This window comes from Podarcis gaigeae (genome assembly GCF_964106915.1).
Source record: "Podarcis gaigeae genome assembly, chromosome: 17".
Taxonomy (NCBI): domain Eukaryota; kingdom Metazoa; phylum Chordata; class Lepidosauria; order Squamata; family Lacertidae; genus Podarcis; species Podarcis gaigeae.
In genome coordinates this window covers 21110174-21124292 of record NC_139694.1, presented here as the reverse complement: position 1 = coordinate 21124292, position 14119 = coordinate 21110174, and the positions used below count along the sequence as shown (strand labels likewise).

General features: G+C 43.0%; 1 protein-coding gene across 43 annotated transcripts in view; it reads right to left on the bottom strand.

The window, feature by feature from the left end:
* The window catches only part of PTPRD (protein tyrosine phosphatase receptor type D), a 1161589-nt gene that overhangs the window by 10775 nt on the left and 1136695 nt on the right, over positions 1-14119 (bottom strand). For all 43 annotated transcript variants that reach the window (XM_083718180.1, XM_083718169.1, XM_083718207.1 and 40 more), the window contains 4 exons: positions 13498-13676; positions 11776-11902; positions 7252-7377; positions 1-8 (listed from right to left, as the gene is read on the bottom strand). The exon at positions 1-8 is cut by the window's left edge and continues 147 nt beyond it. In XM_083718180.1, coding sequence (XP_083574306.1) covers positions 1-8; positions 7252-7377; positions 11776-11902; positions 13498-13676 — 440 coding nt within the window. The remainder of the gene's footprint in view (positions 9-7251; positions 7378-11775; positions 11903-13497; positions 13677-14119) is intronic.

Sequence of the window (14119 nt, the reverse complement as noted above, 5' to 3'; positions counted from 1 at the left end):
TGGCCGTCCTTGAATGAAATACACACAAATAGGATATGCAACACAGTAAGGTAGAAAACAAGGGTTTTTTTTGGGGGGGGAGGGGACCAACTAGCAAAGGGAAAAATAACCCACAATGAGCAAAAGGAGTGAAAACACTTCTGAGACAATGCTGACGAGGCTTGTGTTTTCCTTGTCGTTTTGCAGTTGGCAAAACCACACTGACATAAGAATGCAATTTCACTGACCGCAGTGATGCTCAAATTGCTCCCTGCATTGGAAAGGATGTTCTCTGACATTTAAATCCTGGAAAAACAGAGTCTTTAAGGGACAAGGAAACTGTGAGCTAGTTAAGTGGGACTTTCCCCTTCTTTCTGGTGCAATGGGAGGCATTGGCATGGCTGCAGTGCCAACAAAACCCAAATTCTCTTTATAGCTAACTAAACGCCTCTGGCTTGGCTACTAGATTCTTCTTCCCTAGCACTCTTTCAAATGTGTCCCTCTCTTTTCGTAGGAAAGCCATCTGTAAGGCTGCATCTTTTGCCAAGGGGGACTGGAAAGTGCTCATTCATGTATTCTCATCCCTACTAGTACCAGGTTGTACTCAGCATTGTGTGGGGTAGGTGTCACGCATCAAACTGAGGGTGACCCGCCACGCCATTTGTGATGGTGTGTTTTATTACATGGGCTGATTAAGACTGCCTTTACATTTTTCACTCCCTAACCACGCCCACAACTGCAGTAGTTTTGGGTCTTCATCTTCATTTTTTATTAGTATTAATTCAATTTTATATCACCCTTTCTCCAAAGTTCCCAGGGTGGTTTACAACATTAAGAACATAATTTATACAGCTTAATCATAAAAACATAACACACAGCAGAATAATACACAACATAATAGTAAAACAATCATAATAATAGCCCCCCTCCCATTTAACAGATCATCAATTATTTAATGACCAAAGACCTGTGTAAAAAGGAATGTTTTTTCCGGCACAAAAAGTCATGTAATGATGGCACCAGGCAAGTCTCTCTGGGTTAGTGGTTATTGCAACTGCTGCAAGAGAATAAACTATTTCGCGCAGGTGCCATGTTAATCTTCTCTGTATCATTCCAGTTTTAGTATGTGTTGCTGTCAAAAAAGGTTATTTATGTATGCCACTACTGTGGCTGGTGTTTTGTTAGCCCAAAAAGGGAAAATGAGTGAGGTCCCAATTAAAGAAGAATGGCAACTTAAATTGATGGAATATGCGCAGCTTGTGGACCTAACATATAGAATAAAAGAACAGGGAGAACATAGGTTTAGAGAAGGTTGGAAAATGTTTATTGGATATATGGGGGGAATTGTGTACACTTGAAAACATTGGCAGCATTCAGATAAATTCAATGGTGTAAATAGGTTTTGATGGATGTAATAATGGAATGTTGAACGGTTTAGTTTATATAAAATATGCAGGGATTTATGTCATGCAAAATGAGCCATGGGAAAAGAAGAAGGGAAGTCATTGACATTTTAAGGTTGTTGAAATGAATATTCTAAAATGTAAAACAGAACATTTTAATTAAAAAATTATAGCAAATAAAGAGAATAAACTATTTTGCACCTAGCACAAAACTCTTGCAGGCCTCAGTGCCAGATTCAGACTACCTATTTTTGTTTTTCTGACATTGCTGGCGTAAGTATGTGCACAATGTAGGAGATCACTGAAGGACCTGATCACAACTGCTGCGCTTGCTCATTTTCGCACGTTGTCAATCTGTGCAAGCGCTGACATTTAATAGAAGTGACACAAATTGAGCTATTGTTGTTAACCTTCATGCCTTCCGGATACTTCAGACTTCCTGAATGCCTCTACTTTCCCGCTATGGTAGGAGAAGAACAGCAGATGCCATGTCACTGTGCCTGTGAGCTATAACTGTACAGGAGAGGAGGAGGCGGGGAGCTATTGCCAGATGCCAATCTCTTAAAACGGCACACTTTTTTTTGCAGAATGAAACCAATGAATAACCTCAATGATTATGGGAATTCCGATACAGCAGCTTGGAAGCTGGAGGCAAGGGGGGTGGGAGAATAATTATACCCCAACCAAAGTATTCAGCTATGATTGCCTTGACATGGAGGTGAATATAGGTTGCTTAAAATAATAAACCCAAACAAAATGATAACTTAGTTGATGCTATTCCTCTAGTAGGCTTTCATTTTCTGCCAAATTCCACAGGTACATCCTTCAGCAATGATGCCTACAGCAGGAGGAGGCGTTTACAATCACTGAAATCAGCAAAGCCCAATGAAAAATTATAGGCTTAGTTTACCCTGATGCAGACCTATAACTCATCTTGTTCATCTCAAATATTTTAAATAGCAGAGACTTCTCTTTTGCCTGATTAAAGCACTCGGTGGCTAAGTACTACAGTCATGTGGATAATTGTCAAAGACACGGAGCCATTATTCAGTTTGTAGCATTCTGCTGAGATGTTCTTGAACCACGGAGCGCTTTTGCTTCGTTGAAAGTGCCTTTTACTTAAGAGGAAATGGCCGCAATTTACTTGAAGCGGACATGCAGCAAAGTTTGTAAAACCTGCAATGCCAGCAAATTACTTCACAAATCGCAATCCCATTCCAACGTCACACTTTCACCGCAAGCAACTGTGCCAGCAGAAATGTTTAGCGTCACGGTGTACTAATTTTTGTCAACTCAAAAGATCGATGGCATACGTCTCTCTTCTCAAGGTATTTTGGGTTAATAACGTAGTGCCTACTGGCTTTTAAGAAATCCCAGCACTGCGTGTCATGAAAGGCCAGAACAAATATCTATAAAAGACATTTCTATCTTGCTTTAATAACTTACATGTTATTTAAGGCTGACGCCAAAAAGATTGTGCGATGGCAGTAAGCTAGCCCAAAAACTGCCTAGAAATCGACTCTGCTCTTACACTACTGGCATGACGAACAGTCTGTCCTGAAATTTAACGAGATGCTCATTTATGGCAGTCACTAAAGGAATGCCAAGAATATATTAACACCTTTAGATTGTATCCTCTGCAGCTATAAAGGAGTTTAGGGGTTTTTTAGTTACCTCTTCACTGGGCAGGCAAAGCAACAACAAAGTATTGCTATTTTCATTGCATGCAAACAAACACCTTTGAGCAGCTGTCTGATTAAAACAGTTAATTGAGTCCATTCTCTGTCTAGCCCTGAGAAATAGGTGACCATCTGTGTTTCTGTCTCTCCATAGATAAAATCAGATGCCTTTGAAAGAGGTTCTGCACAGTATAGAAAGTGTTTCTCACAGATATCATTGCTATAGAAGTGCTGTGTGCAACTGCCCGATTTTGTTGACCCTGATCATTAACACAGGATGCAAGTGCAAAGCAGAAAGTGGGAAGTAATTATGTGATACATTACACTGTAATTCATACTGGAAGGTGGGAATAAGCGCAGAGCTACTTTCACCAATCTAGATACTTCAGTTATTGTTTACAGCTCACAACATTACATTGTTGCTGCCATTTTTGATGTGTGCAAAAAAGGAGTCAACACAGCCATAATAAGAAGTATTGATTTTCCTTCTTATAAGTTGAGAGATGGGAATCATGTTCCTATAGGTGTGCACAGCTTGTCCCTATAGATCTGTGCATAGACTGTCATGTGGTGCTCACAGGTGCCACTGCTTTCACCAGTAACTCCTATAGCAACCTCAAAACCGCTCAGTAAATAACCCTTCAGGAATCCACAGTGCACAAATGTCTGTTTCCTCTTCATGCTCAGTGTTAGAAACCGAGATATGAAAGCTAGGAGCTAAATGGCACCTTAAACCTAGGTTATGGGCGCAACAATGGCATGTCTAGGTGCGCTTTTTTGTAAGAATACAAAGCTGAAAATGAATGAACTGCAGCTAAAATATTATGTTCATTTTTCACATGGACTAGTCTTTCCCTTGCTCACCCTCCTAATATTTTTAAGAGGGTCTCTTCTCCAGTTTTCAGAGAGTAGCTGGAAGTAGTGGGGGAGGCAGAGAAAGGTACCCCTTTACTTCCACTCTGCAGTTTTAATCTGAAATCTTAGGTGCAGTACTGCGCCTAGAGCTCAGAAACTGCTCGCCCTAATGAAATTCCCTGTTGCAAAATGTGCCTGGAACAACGGGAGTTTCGAACACTGTTCATGCTCAGTTCCTGTCTGCATGGGTTTGGCCTCAACTACATGACACATTTCCACCTAAAACAGTCCACATTTTATTGGATACCAGAATTGGACCTGTCCTCCCTTCTGTTTTGAACAGAGGAGAGAGATCAAGACGGTGGCTGATTATTTGTTTCTTTCCCCCTCATTGATGGGAGACATGCCTACTCAATTTTGTGGTTGCCTCTTTTTTTCCTTCTCTTTTAAACATGGCAGCCATTTTGTGGTATGCCACACCACCATAGCAGCCATGTTTTAACTGGCACCCATGTGGCTTCATTCCAAATTTCCCAGTGGTCCAAATAGGCTGACACCTCCTATTTTAGAAAATATATATACATACGATGTGCAGAATTCAACTCAAGGACAAATATCTGCCTTCACAGCTTTATTTTTTTAAAAAGAATCAAGCTTGAAGCTTCTTGGACAATGTCTGCTGGAACCCACCCCATGGCCAAAGCCAGAATGGGATGCAAAAGAATTTCCAGCAGTTGGGGTAGGGATTCAGTATCCTTCGTCGTGGTGAACTTCAAGCAACCAAGTCCAAAATGATTTAGGGCTTTAAAGGTCAATGCCAGCACCAAAATACACCACCAGCTAGTATAACTGGTAAATATAGGTGTACTGTGTTGTAATAGCCTGGTGCCCGCCAATATCTGGATGGCTGTATTTTGCAATTTGAAGTTAAAGGCAGGCATGGTACTGGTTCAGCCTGAATGCCAGCCGTAAGTCTGTCCCGTTGGTAACAATGGAAGCAAAAGAGCCTAACTCTGGCTAGAGCAAGCGTGATGACGACTACTATATTAGATTTTGCACTTTCAAACTCGAGTTTCCTATGATTTAACGGCTGGGTTTAGGAACTCTCCCATGTGGCTACATTCCCTGCGTCCCCACAGTATATCTTCTTTGAGCCAACTTTTAATAGCAGCATCAAAAAGCAACAATCCTTTTGAGCTGAGGGAAGGCTCTGAGTTTTAGGAAGCTGAGCTAGAGTTTTTAACGGAGAGACATTTTTGTCCCTTGTACGCGCAACACTCTGTTAGGTTTCTCTAATCAACGTTATTGCTACAGGGCTTCCAAAAATGGAGACGAGTAGGGGGTTTATCCTGCCATCGAGTGTGAAGTGTTACAAATCACAGCTTGAAAATGGCTTGAGCCAGGCCTATAAAAATGTTTATATACAGTTAATCTTATATCAGCACCGAACCTCCGACTCAGCTGTTCAGATAAGGAATGCAAAATGAAAATTAGCCCGTCAGGGTCACGGCCGCGTAGCTCTTCTCTGCAGACAGATTAGAACGCCATGGAATAAGCTATGCCAGGAATCAAATTATAATGTGTAAACCTTGTCAAGCTTCCCTTAAGAATGCTATTTGCTCTGCAGTTTTTAAATCACACCACATTAACCTTCTAGCTCACACAACCTAAAGGGCTGTTGCAAAACAACAATGTATTTAAAGCCTTAAGTGGAGACAATTCCTTTAAAAAGTATTGGGAGACGACGGATTGAGTAAGGGAAAAGGTGAATAGCATTTTGGTCTTCTGATCAGTGAACTGTGCTCCATTACAAAAAAAATCATTGGTTGGATCCAGACTTAGGGACCCCTGACCATTAGGTCCAGTCGTGGCCAATTCTGGGGTTGCGATGCTCATCTCACTTTATTGGCCGAGGGAACGGGCATGCAGCTTCCAGGTTATGTGGCCAGCATGACTAAACCGCTTCTGGTGAACCGGAGCAGTGCATGGAAATGCTGTTTACCTTCCCGCCAGAGTGGTACCTATTTACCTGCTTGTACTTTGAGGTGCTTTCGAACTGCTAGGTTGGCGGAGCAGGGACCAAGCAATGGGAGCTCACCCTGTTGCAGGGATTTGAACCGCCGACCTTCTGATCAGCAAGTCCTAGGCTCTGTGGTTAAACCCACAGCGTAAAATAGACACACTCAAATCAATAGAACTGGTAATTTATGTCTGTTACTTAAATTTGTTAAGGTCTTGGGAATTGCAGCTCTGTGAGGGGTAAACTTCAGTTCCTAGGATTCTTTGGCAGAAAAATGCATTTTAAATGTATGGGGTATACATAACCATCCAGACCTGCTCTCCCCCTCCTCTTTTTGCACAAAGTGAAATACTTGTTCACTTCTATTTTTAAGTAACTTTCATTACCAAGAGATACACAGTTCTTTAGGATCCATTGTTGGCTTGAAAATAGAATCACCAAGGTGGATACAGATCAGGCTTCCTCAACCTCGGCCCTCCAGATGTTTTGAGACTACAATTCCCATCATCCCTGACACTGGTCCTACTAGCTAGGGATCATGGGAGTTGTAGCATCTGGAGGGCCAAGGTTGAGGATGCCTGATATAGATGGAAAATACAACAAGGAGGCCTCTGTTCCAATGGGAAGCTGGCAGATCTCGGACCAAGGCACAGTTTGGTTGCTAGGTACATCAGGAAACCAAGGGCAGTATGCAAGCAAACTGTAAGGATTACTGTTAGCTCAATTGGACTTTACCCTTCTCCCTCCTCTGTTCCCTTCCCCTAAAATTCTCCCCAGCTAATTCTCCCCTGATCTCCTTGCTGGCCCACATAGGACTAATTTAGCCAGCTAGCCCTGGTGATGATCTAATGTTTTTTGGATGGATTTCCCCCCTAAATTGATTTTTGAATTCTGAATTTATTGTTGTTCACGTTTTATACTGTATTTTATGCTGCGTTTTTTTGTTGCATCAATTAAGTGTTTTAAATTTGTTTTTAGCCGCCCTGAGCCCGGTTCTCTGAACTGGGAAGAGTGGGGTATAAATAAATAAATAAATAAATAAATAAATAAATAAATAAATAATAATTATTAAAAACTGCTTGGTTTGTGGGTGTGAAGAAAACCCTAGAATAAATCGGGGGACACACATGGGGAGGAGGGAAAGTTATGTTGTGCAAGCAAAAATCCTTGTGATGTCTGAGTGATTACAGTAAGTTAGCACAATGTTGAAAACAACCCTGAGTCCTGACATGTGGTTGGAGGGATGGGGGGAAGCAAAGATCTATCACTTTGAAGTATCAGGCAACTGGACCTACAGTAGTTCTGCTGAACTTACCCTGGCATCTGTGACCTTGAACTCCCTTAGGATGTACTGCGGCATGTTGTACTCTGCCATGGGATCCACCACAAAGTACTGATACCTGGCTGAGCGCTCTGCTGGCCAATACTGGTGGCATTTTTCCTGCAAGGGGGGGGGGGGAATAAGACAATGCGTTTGTTTAGATTTCTATGCCAATCTGTCGTCCAAGGAGGTTGGAAAAATCACACTTACCGTACTTTTCCATATATAAGAGCAGGGGTTTTTTTAAAATTAAAAAACAATATTAAAAATTTGGGGTCGACTTATACACAGATAGTGCATTGGGGGGGGGGGACTTGTGATAGGTTTGGGTCGCGAGCCTGAGATTGTCAGCGGCTTGTCGGCATGTTATTGGTGGCTGCGGCAAGGGCTGTTGATGATTGGGTGTTGCTGCAGCAATAGGGCGGGCTATCAGCGGCTTCTGGCGGCGAGGGGATGCACAATTGGTGGCTTTAGCGGTGCGTACGAGTGGCAGCGTAGTTCATTGGGTGAGCTATTTCCTTCATTTCCCCCCTGCTTCCCTGACTGGATAGTTTGTTGGTCAGTATGGTGTTCTGAGAGTCGTTTGGAGTTTGTTGAGAGAGCTAGTTAAGATCTGCTTCTGTTCATGTATATAGTACAGTGGTACCTCGGGTTACGTACTTAATTTGTTCTGGAGGTCCGTTCTTTACCTGAAACTGTTCTTAACCTGAAGAACCACTTTAGCTAATGGGGCTTCCTGCTGCTGCCGTGCCATTGGAGCACGATTTCTATTCTCATCCTGAAGCAAAGTTCTTAACCTGAGGTACTATTTCTGGGTTAGCAGAGTCTGTAACCTGAAGCGTATGTAACCTGAAGCATATGTAACTCGAGGTACCACTGTAACTTGAAGTCTGCTGTAAATAATAAACACCTCAAGGTAACCAAGTTACTAGTAGCAGTGTCTCCTTCCTGCCTGTAACTGATTGCTTCTGGAAGTCTGTGTTTTATCTGCTATGTTGAACTGGGTCTGGCTAAGATCCTGCAACAGGTTAAAGTTGCGAAACAGCAATAGGGCCATCCTACCCCCATTTTCTTAATTTGAAGTCCCCCCAAATAGGGGGTGCATTATACATGAAAAAATACAGAGGTTATTGAAAGTTGAGCATTTACTGGGGAGTTAGCCCCCCCTTGAAAATAAGAGGACTTGCTTCTGAATAGACATGCCCAGGCTTGCACAGTGAAATGTGCTGGGCAGCGGTGGAGGAAGCCACTTGGGGGTGGGGCCTCAGGAATCTGCCTGCCTCCTCCCACTCAGCTGCCCTACAGCTGAGGGGGAGGCAGCAGGTGGACCGTTTGGGCAGCGTGGAGCCTGCACGTGCCAGAGACGCGTGTCTCGGATAGGCTGCAGGCCCCGCGGTGAGTGCCGCCCGGCATTTTGTCAACCCCCTCAGTGGTAACACCCAGGGTAGCCTGCCCCCACTGCACCCTCTTCCTCCGCCACTGGTGCCAGGTAAAGGGACCCCTGACCATTAGGTCCAGTCATGACCGACTCTGGGGTTGCGGCGCTCATCTAGCTTTATTGGCTGAGGGAGCCGACGTACAGCTTCAGGGTCCTGTGGCCAGCATGACTAAGCCGCTTCTGGCGAACCAGAGCAGCGCATGGAAATGCCGTTTACCTTCCCGCCCGAGCGGTACCTATTTATCTACTTGCACTTTGACGTGCTTTCGAACTGCTAGGAGGGCAGGAGCAGGGACCGAGCAACGGGAGCTCACCCCGTCGCGGGGATTCGAACCGCTGACCATCTGATCAGCAAGTCCTAGGCTCTGTGGTTTAACCCACAGTGCCACCCGCGTCCCTCTGCACTGGTGCCAGGACAACCAAACAAAAGCCCACCCCCCTCACTCTCTTCATCCAGCATCTGCTCTCAGTTCTCTCTTGTCCCTCAAAGCTACACAGCTTTGCCAGTCACAGCTCTGCCATTAACAAACTCAAGTACAGTCATACCTTGGGTTACAGACACTTCAGGTACCAGAATGGGTTACTTCTGTGTTTCGGGGGTCGCACATGCGTAGAAACACGAAATCACGCTTTGAGCATGCACAGAAGTGCCGAATCGCTACCCGTGCATGTGCAAACACACCGCTGCGGATTGCAAACATGCATCGTGCATGGATCATGCTCGCAACCCAAGCATCCACTGTACTTGAACTGTAGCAGCCTATTTATCTTCACTTCTCACCCTCATTCTGCCTTTACCAGGTTTGCTTGAAACGACTCTTTCTAGCTGCTGCCCATTTTGTTCTTCATGTTCACAGCTCCCTTCCTCTTTTATCTTGTCTCTTCTGATAGCTCTTGAACACCGTTGCCCTATGACTGCATTCATCTAAAATCTTTCCCCACTTGTCTCCAAGTCGCTTCCCTCCTGATTGTGTTGTACACTAAAACTAACAAATGCTTCAGGTACTGCTCCCATCCCAACTTTAACACCCATTAGGGTTAGCTCTTAAGGAGATAACTTTTTAACAACAACCTCAAAGGCCAGAAATGCAGAGCTTTTGTAAAATGCAGAGAAACTCGTCGTTCTTGCGTGGACTCCAGTTGCAAAAGTCTGGAGCCCATAGGATTTGGGGTACATGTTTTATGAGTGTATAATATTGCTCTTTTTGATAATGGATTCATTCGTCTGGCAAATGTCTGAGGAAGCAACAAGATAATCAAATACACAGTTTAAGGCTGTGAACAAACTGCCAGAACTGCAAGAGACAGGAAAATAGGTACTGGGCAATAATAATAAAAAAGACTTAAAATTAAATTATTACAAGACTGGCTTAAAATCATTGCATCTCTACAGTTAAGTGGCTTGGCATCTTTACTTCACATAACTCTTACAGAATGGATGAAACACCTCTCTCCCTCTCCCTCTCCCTCTCTCTCTCTGTGCATGTGTGTACACGTGCTAAAGTTCTTACAATTATATTTAGACAAGGAATTCTTAATTTTAAAGTACTGACACTGATACCAACATGGCAAAACAAAACATTTTGATATAAATCCAAAGTCTTCTGAAAACAAAACAGCAATGTTCTTTTTAAAAGCACTTGAATATTTCCCAGCCAGCTGCAGAACTACTAATCTTTTCTCCAGCCATGTATAGAGCAGTTAATATTTACACAAATATTGTAGAGATTTATTAGCATTGCAAAATGATGTGAATTATTTGTTGACTTTCTCAGACCTACACTTGAAAGAGTTTCCTCTGAATGATCACTTGGCTACAAATTTTAAATATTTTAGAAAGAGCCAGCTCTTGTCGCTTTGTTCCAATGACCTAAATTTCAACCTGGTTCACAGCCTGCTGAATTTCCAGAGCTGGTGGCAACTTAGTCATAACTTTTTGATTCCTTTGACAAAGGAGATCCACCTGGTCTTTATTCATAGAACTAGAAGATGTTGCTGTACTTGAATATATGTTTTCTATGTTCTGAAAGTGGCAGGATTCTTGAGGGTAGGCATAACAAAAGCAAAGAATTCTTAAATGTCAGTCCTAAAATCCCAGTGTCTTGCAGAGAACCCTGGGACCTAGTTCTCACAAACTTTAGATGATGAGGTGGTAAACCTTTGTCTGGATTGCACCACTGAATGCTCCTTCATTTATTTATTTTTAACAGAATATGTTCCACCCTAGCCTTTTCCCTGCCATGCCTAGTTTTAGGAATACAGTGGTACCTCTGGTTGTGAACTGGATTCATTCCGGAGCCCCGTTCACAACATGAGCAAAACGCAACCCACACCTGCGCATTTGCGGGTCGCGATTCGCCGCTTCTACGCATGCACGTGATGTCATTTTGAGTGTCTGCGCATGCACAAATGGCGAAACCCGGAAGTAACCCTTTCTGGTACTTTCGGGTCGCTGCAGGACGCAACCTGAAAAGATTTAACCTGAAGCAAACGTAACAAGAGGTATGACTGTACATGCATGTTCATGGGGAAGCAGTCCAGGATGTGAGCCTTCGCCTGCAGACTAAAGAAGTGGTGCAGTTCAGACAAAATACAGGCACCTCATCTGATGTTTGTGAGAACTAAGGCACAGGGGCTTGGACTAGTTGACCCTATGGGTTGACTCTATACTTCAGAACATGTCCAATAATCCCCTGTCATTATATTGCAGGAGAAGCTCTAGAGTCACTGACTAGGTGCTTTTCAAGGAAAGTCACCCTCCATTATTAATTTTTTCATTGAGGATCCTGGAAACAATGTTTAAGAACTAATGCTCTCTATAAACCTTAGCCTATATTCTTGACATGATTGGGAGATACAGGAAATGCCACTCCCCAGATCATATGTTGATGTATGAAGACATGCTAGTTACATACATTTGTAGGTTTTTATTATGTGTGTCCGTGAAGACTCTTGCCTACATACCAATAATAGTTGATCCGGTGTAAGTAATTGCTCTTTTGAATCACTTGCTCTTGCTGCACATCCTATGCCAAACCAATTTTTGACATTGACTGCCTGGAAATGTGCCACATACTTACTCTGCCCATTTCTCGCAGTTTAGTAAGCATGACTACGATGGTTGAATTGTGCTCCCAAAGCATTCTCCAGAAATCTTCTGTCGTTTCTGCCAAAGGTCCCTGTGTAGCGATATAGGCTTTTTGTTGCCTAAGTTTAAAATATAAGGGCAAACATTTACCAATCGAAGCAAGTCAAAGACTCTCTTGTTGAATGTAAACATTCTGCTGAACCATCAACTCTAAGCCATGTACAGCTGTAAATTATTGAACGTAAGCACATTAAAAACATATTAAAGATTGTTTAATCAAACAATAGCATTGCTTTGTTTTTTGGAAGTTTGTGGAAGAAATTGCACTGTTAATATTGTGATTTATGGCTTTATCTTATTTAAATTTTAATGCAAGTCTAATAGCTCAATTTTGTGAGTTGCAAAAAGCACTTAGGAAACACTTAGTGGTAAAGTTCCATTTTTGCATTCAAGGCTGGCTGTCATACAGTCTATTGAGCTTATGACTTATGGCTCCAAAGCACTTTTTTTTTGTTAACTCTTCTAATGATGCAAAAGTATCGGGAAAAGTTTTGAAGTCATGAAAAAAGGTGGGAATGTGGCAAGCTGGTTCATTTTCCAAGAAACATGGCCACACTTTCCCCTTCTACATGTAGAAATCTGCTATTTGCCCACAAAGGCTCAGTCCACACATTTAGTATCGGCATAGTATCTTAAATAACCAGCTGCCAGAGTCCTACTGTTTGTAACTGTGCTGCATTTCTGTACCATCTGTTTGCTGCTTTACTGCCAGCATTTGAGAACAGTGAACTGAAACTTCCATATGTTAGTATCTTAACATGTATTATAGGAAAATCAATCTGTTATTGCTGTGACTTCCCATTTTCAGAAGCGGGCACGTGATAATCAAGTAAAACTCTACATGACAGCAGTTTGGGGGGAAAACCCTGTCAGTATTTTCCCTTTGTGACAGGGAACTCTTTGCAGTGCCTGCTCTGTCTGCATTGCTCTGGCAGTGATAGGAAAAGATCTAGGCAGAGTATATCTCTTTTCTCCAGTAGCATTAGCCTTACTGATAAGGCAGCGATGCTGAAATGCAATGCAGAGAAAAAGCAACTCTCCCTTTGTGACTTTGCTGACTGGTACAAGTAAGGTAAAGGAACCCTGGACGGTTAAGTCCAGGCAAGGATGACTATGGGGTTGCGGCGCTCATTTCGCTTTCAGGCCGAGGGAGCCGGTGTTTGTCCACAGACCACTTTCCAGGTGATGTGGCCAGCATGGCTAAACCGCTTCTGGTGCAACGGAACACCGTGACAGAAACCAGAGTGCATGGAAACACCGTTTACCTTCCCGCCACAGTGATACCTATTTATCTGCTTGCACTGGTGTGCTTTCAAACTGCTAGGTTGGCAGGAGTTGGGACAGAGCAACGGGAGCTCACTCCGTTGCGGGGATTCAAACCACCGACCTTCCGATTGGCAAGCCCAAAAGGCTCAATGGTTTAGACCACAGCGCCATCCGCATCCCTCTACTGCTACAGGAAGAAACCATGGTACTACAGTGACTGCCACAATAGCAAGAAGAAACAGCTGTGTAGCACTTTGGGTTGGGTCCAACTGTGTTAGAGCAGACCCACTGAAAATGACCCACTTCTGTCGGTCAATAAAAACTTACTGAATTTGGAAAAAAGAGCCTTTTTTATTTTACCACACAGAAAAACACTGCCTTTTAGTACCTGTATCCATCGATAAAGCTGGCATTGATATAATCAGACCCTTCTACCCCTCGAATAGGCTGCAAACATATCCTTGTGGATTCATATGGCATAATATTAACAAGGCGATTTTTAAATTTATTACATGGAAGATTGGCACTGATGAATCTTGAAGTGTGAGCTTTAGAGCTGGCTAGCCGCTGTGGAAAGAGAGAAAGAGCATAATTTTGCCATTTAATCAGACCAAACCTTCTCATACAGATAATTTCCAATCACTTCTTCACACGGCACATTGTTAAACTATGGAACATGCTATCACACGATGTTGCGGTGCTTCTGACTTGGAAGGCTTTGAAAGGGGGTTAGAGAAATGAATGGATAATAAGGTGATGTCGAATGCTACTAACTAATGTGGATATGTACAAGTCAGAAGACTTGGAAGGCTTTGAAAGGGGGTTAGAGAAATGAATGGATAATAAGGTGATGTCGAATGCTACTAACTAATGTGGATATGTACAAGCTTCAGGAGGTATGCTCCCGAACACCCTTTGCTGGGGTTGGGGAGTGAGAGGGTCTATTGCAACCTGTGCGCTTCAAAGAGGAATCAGGTTAGCTATTGTGAGAACACAATACTGGATTAGAC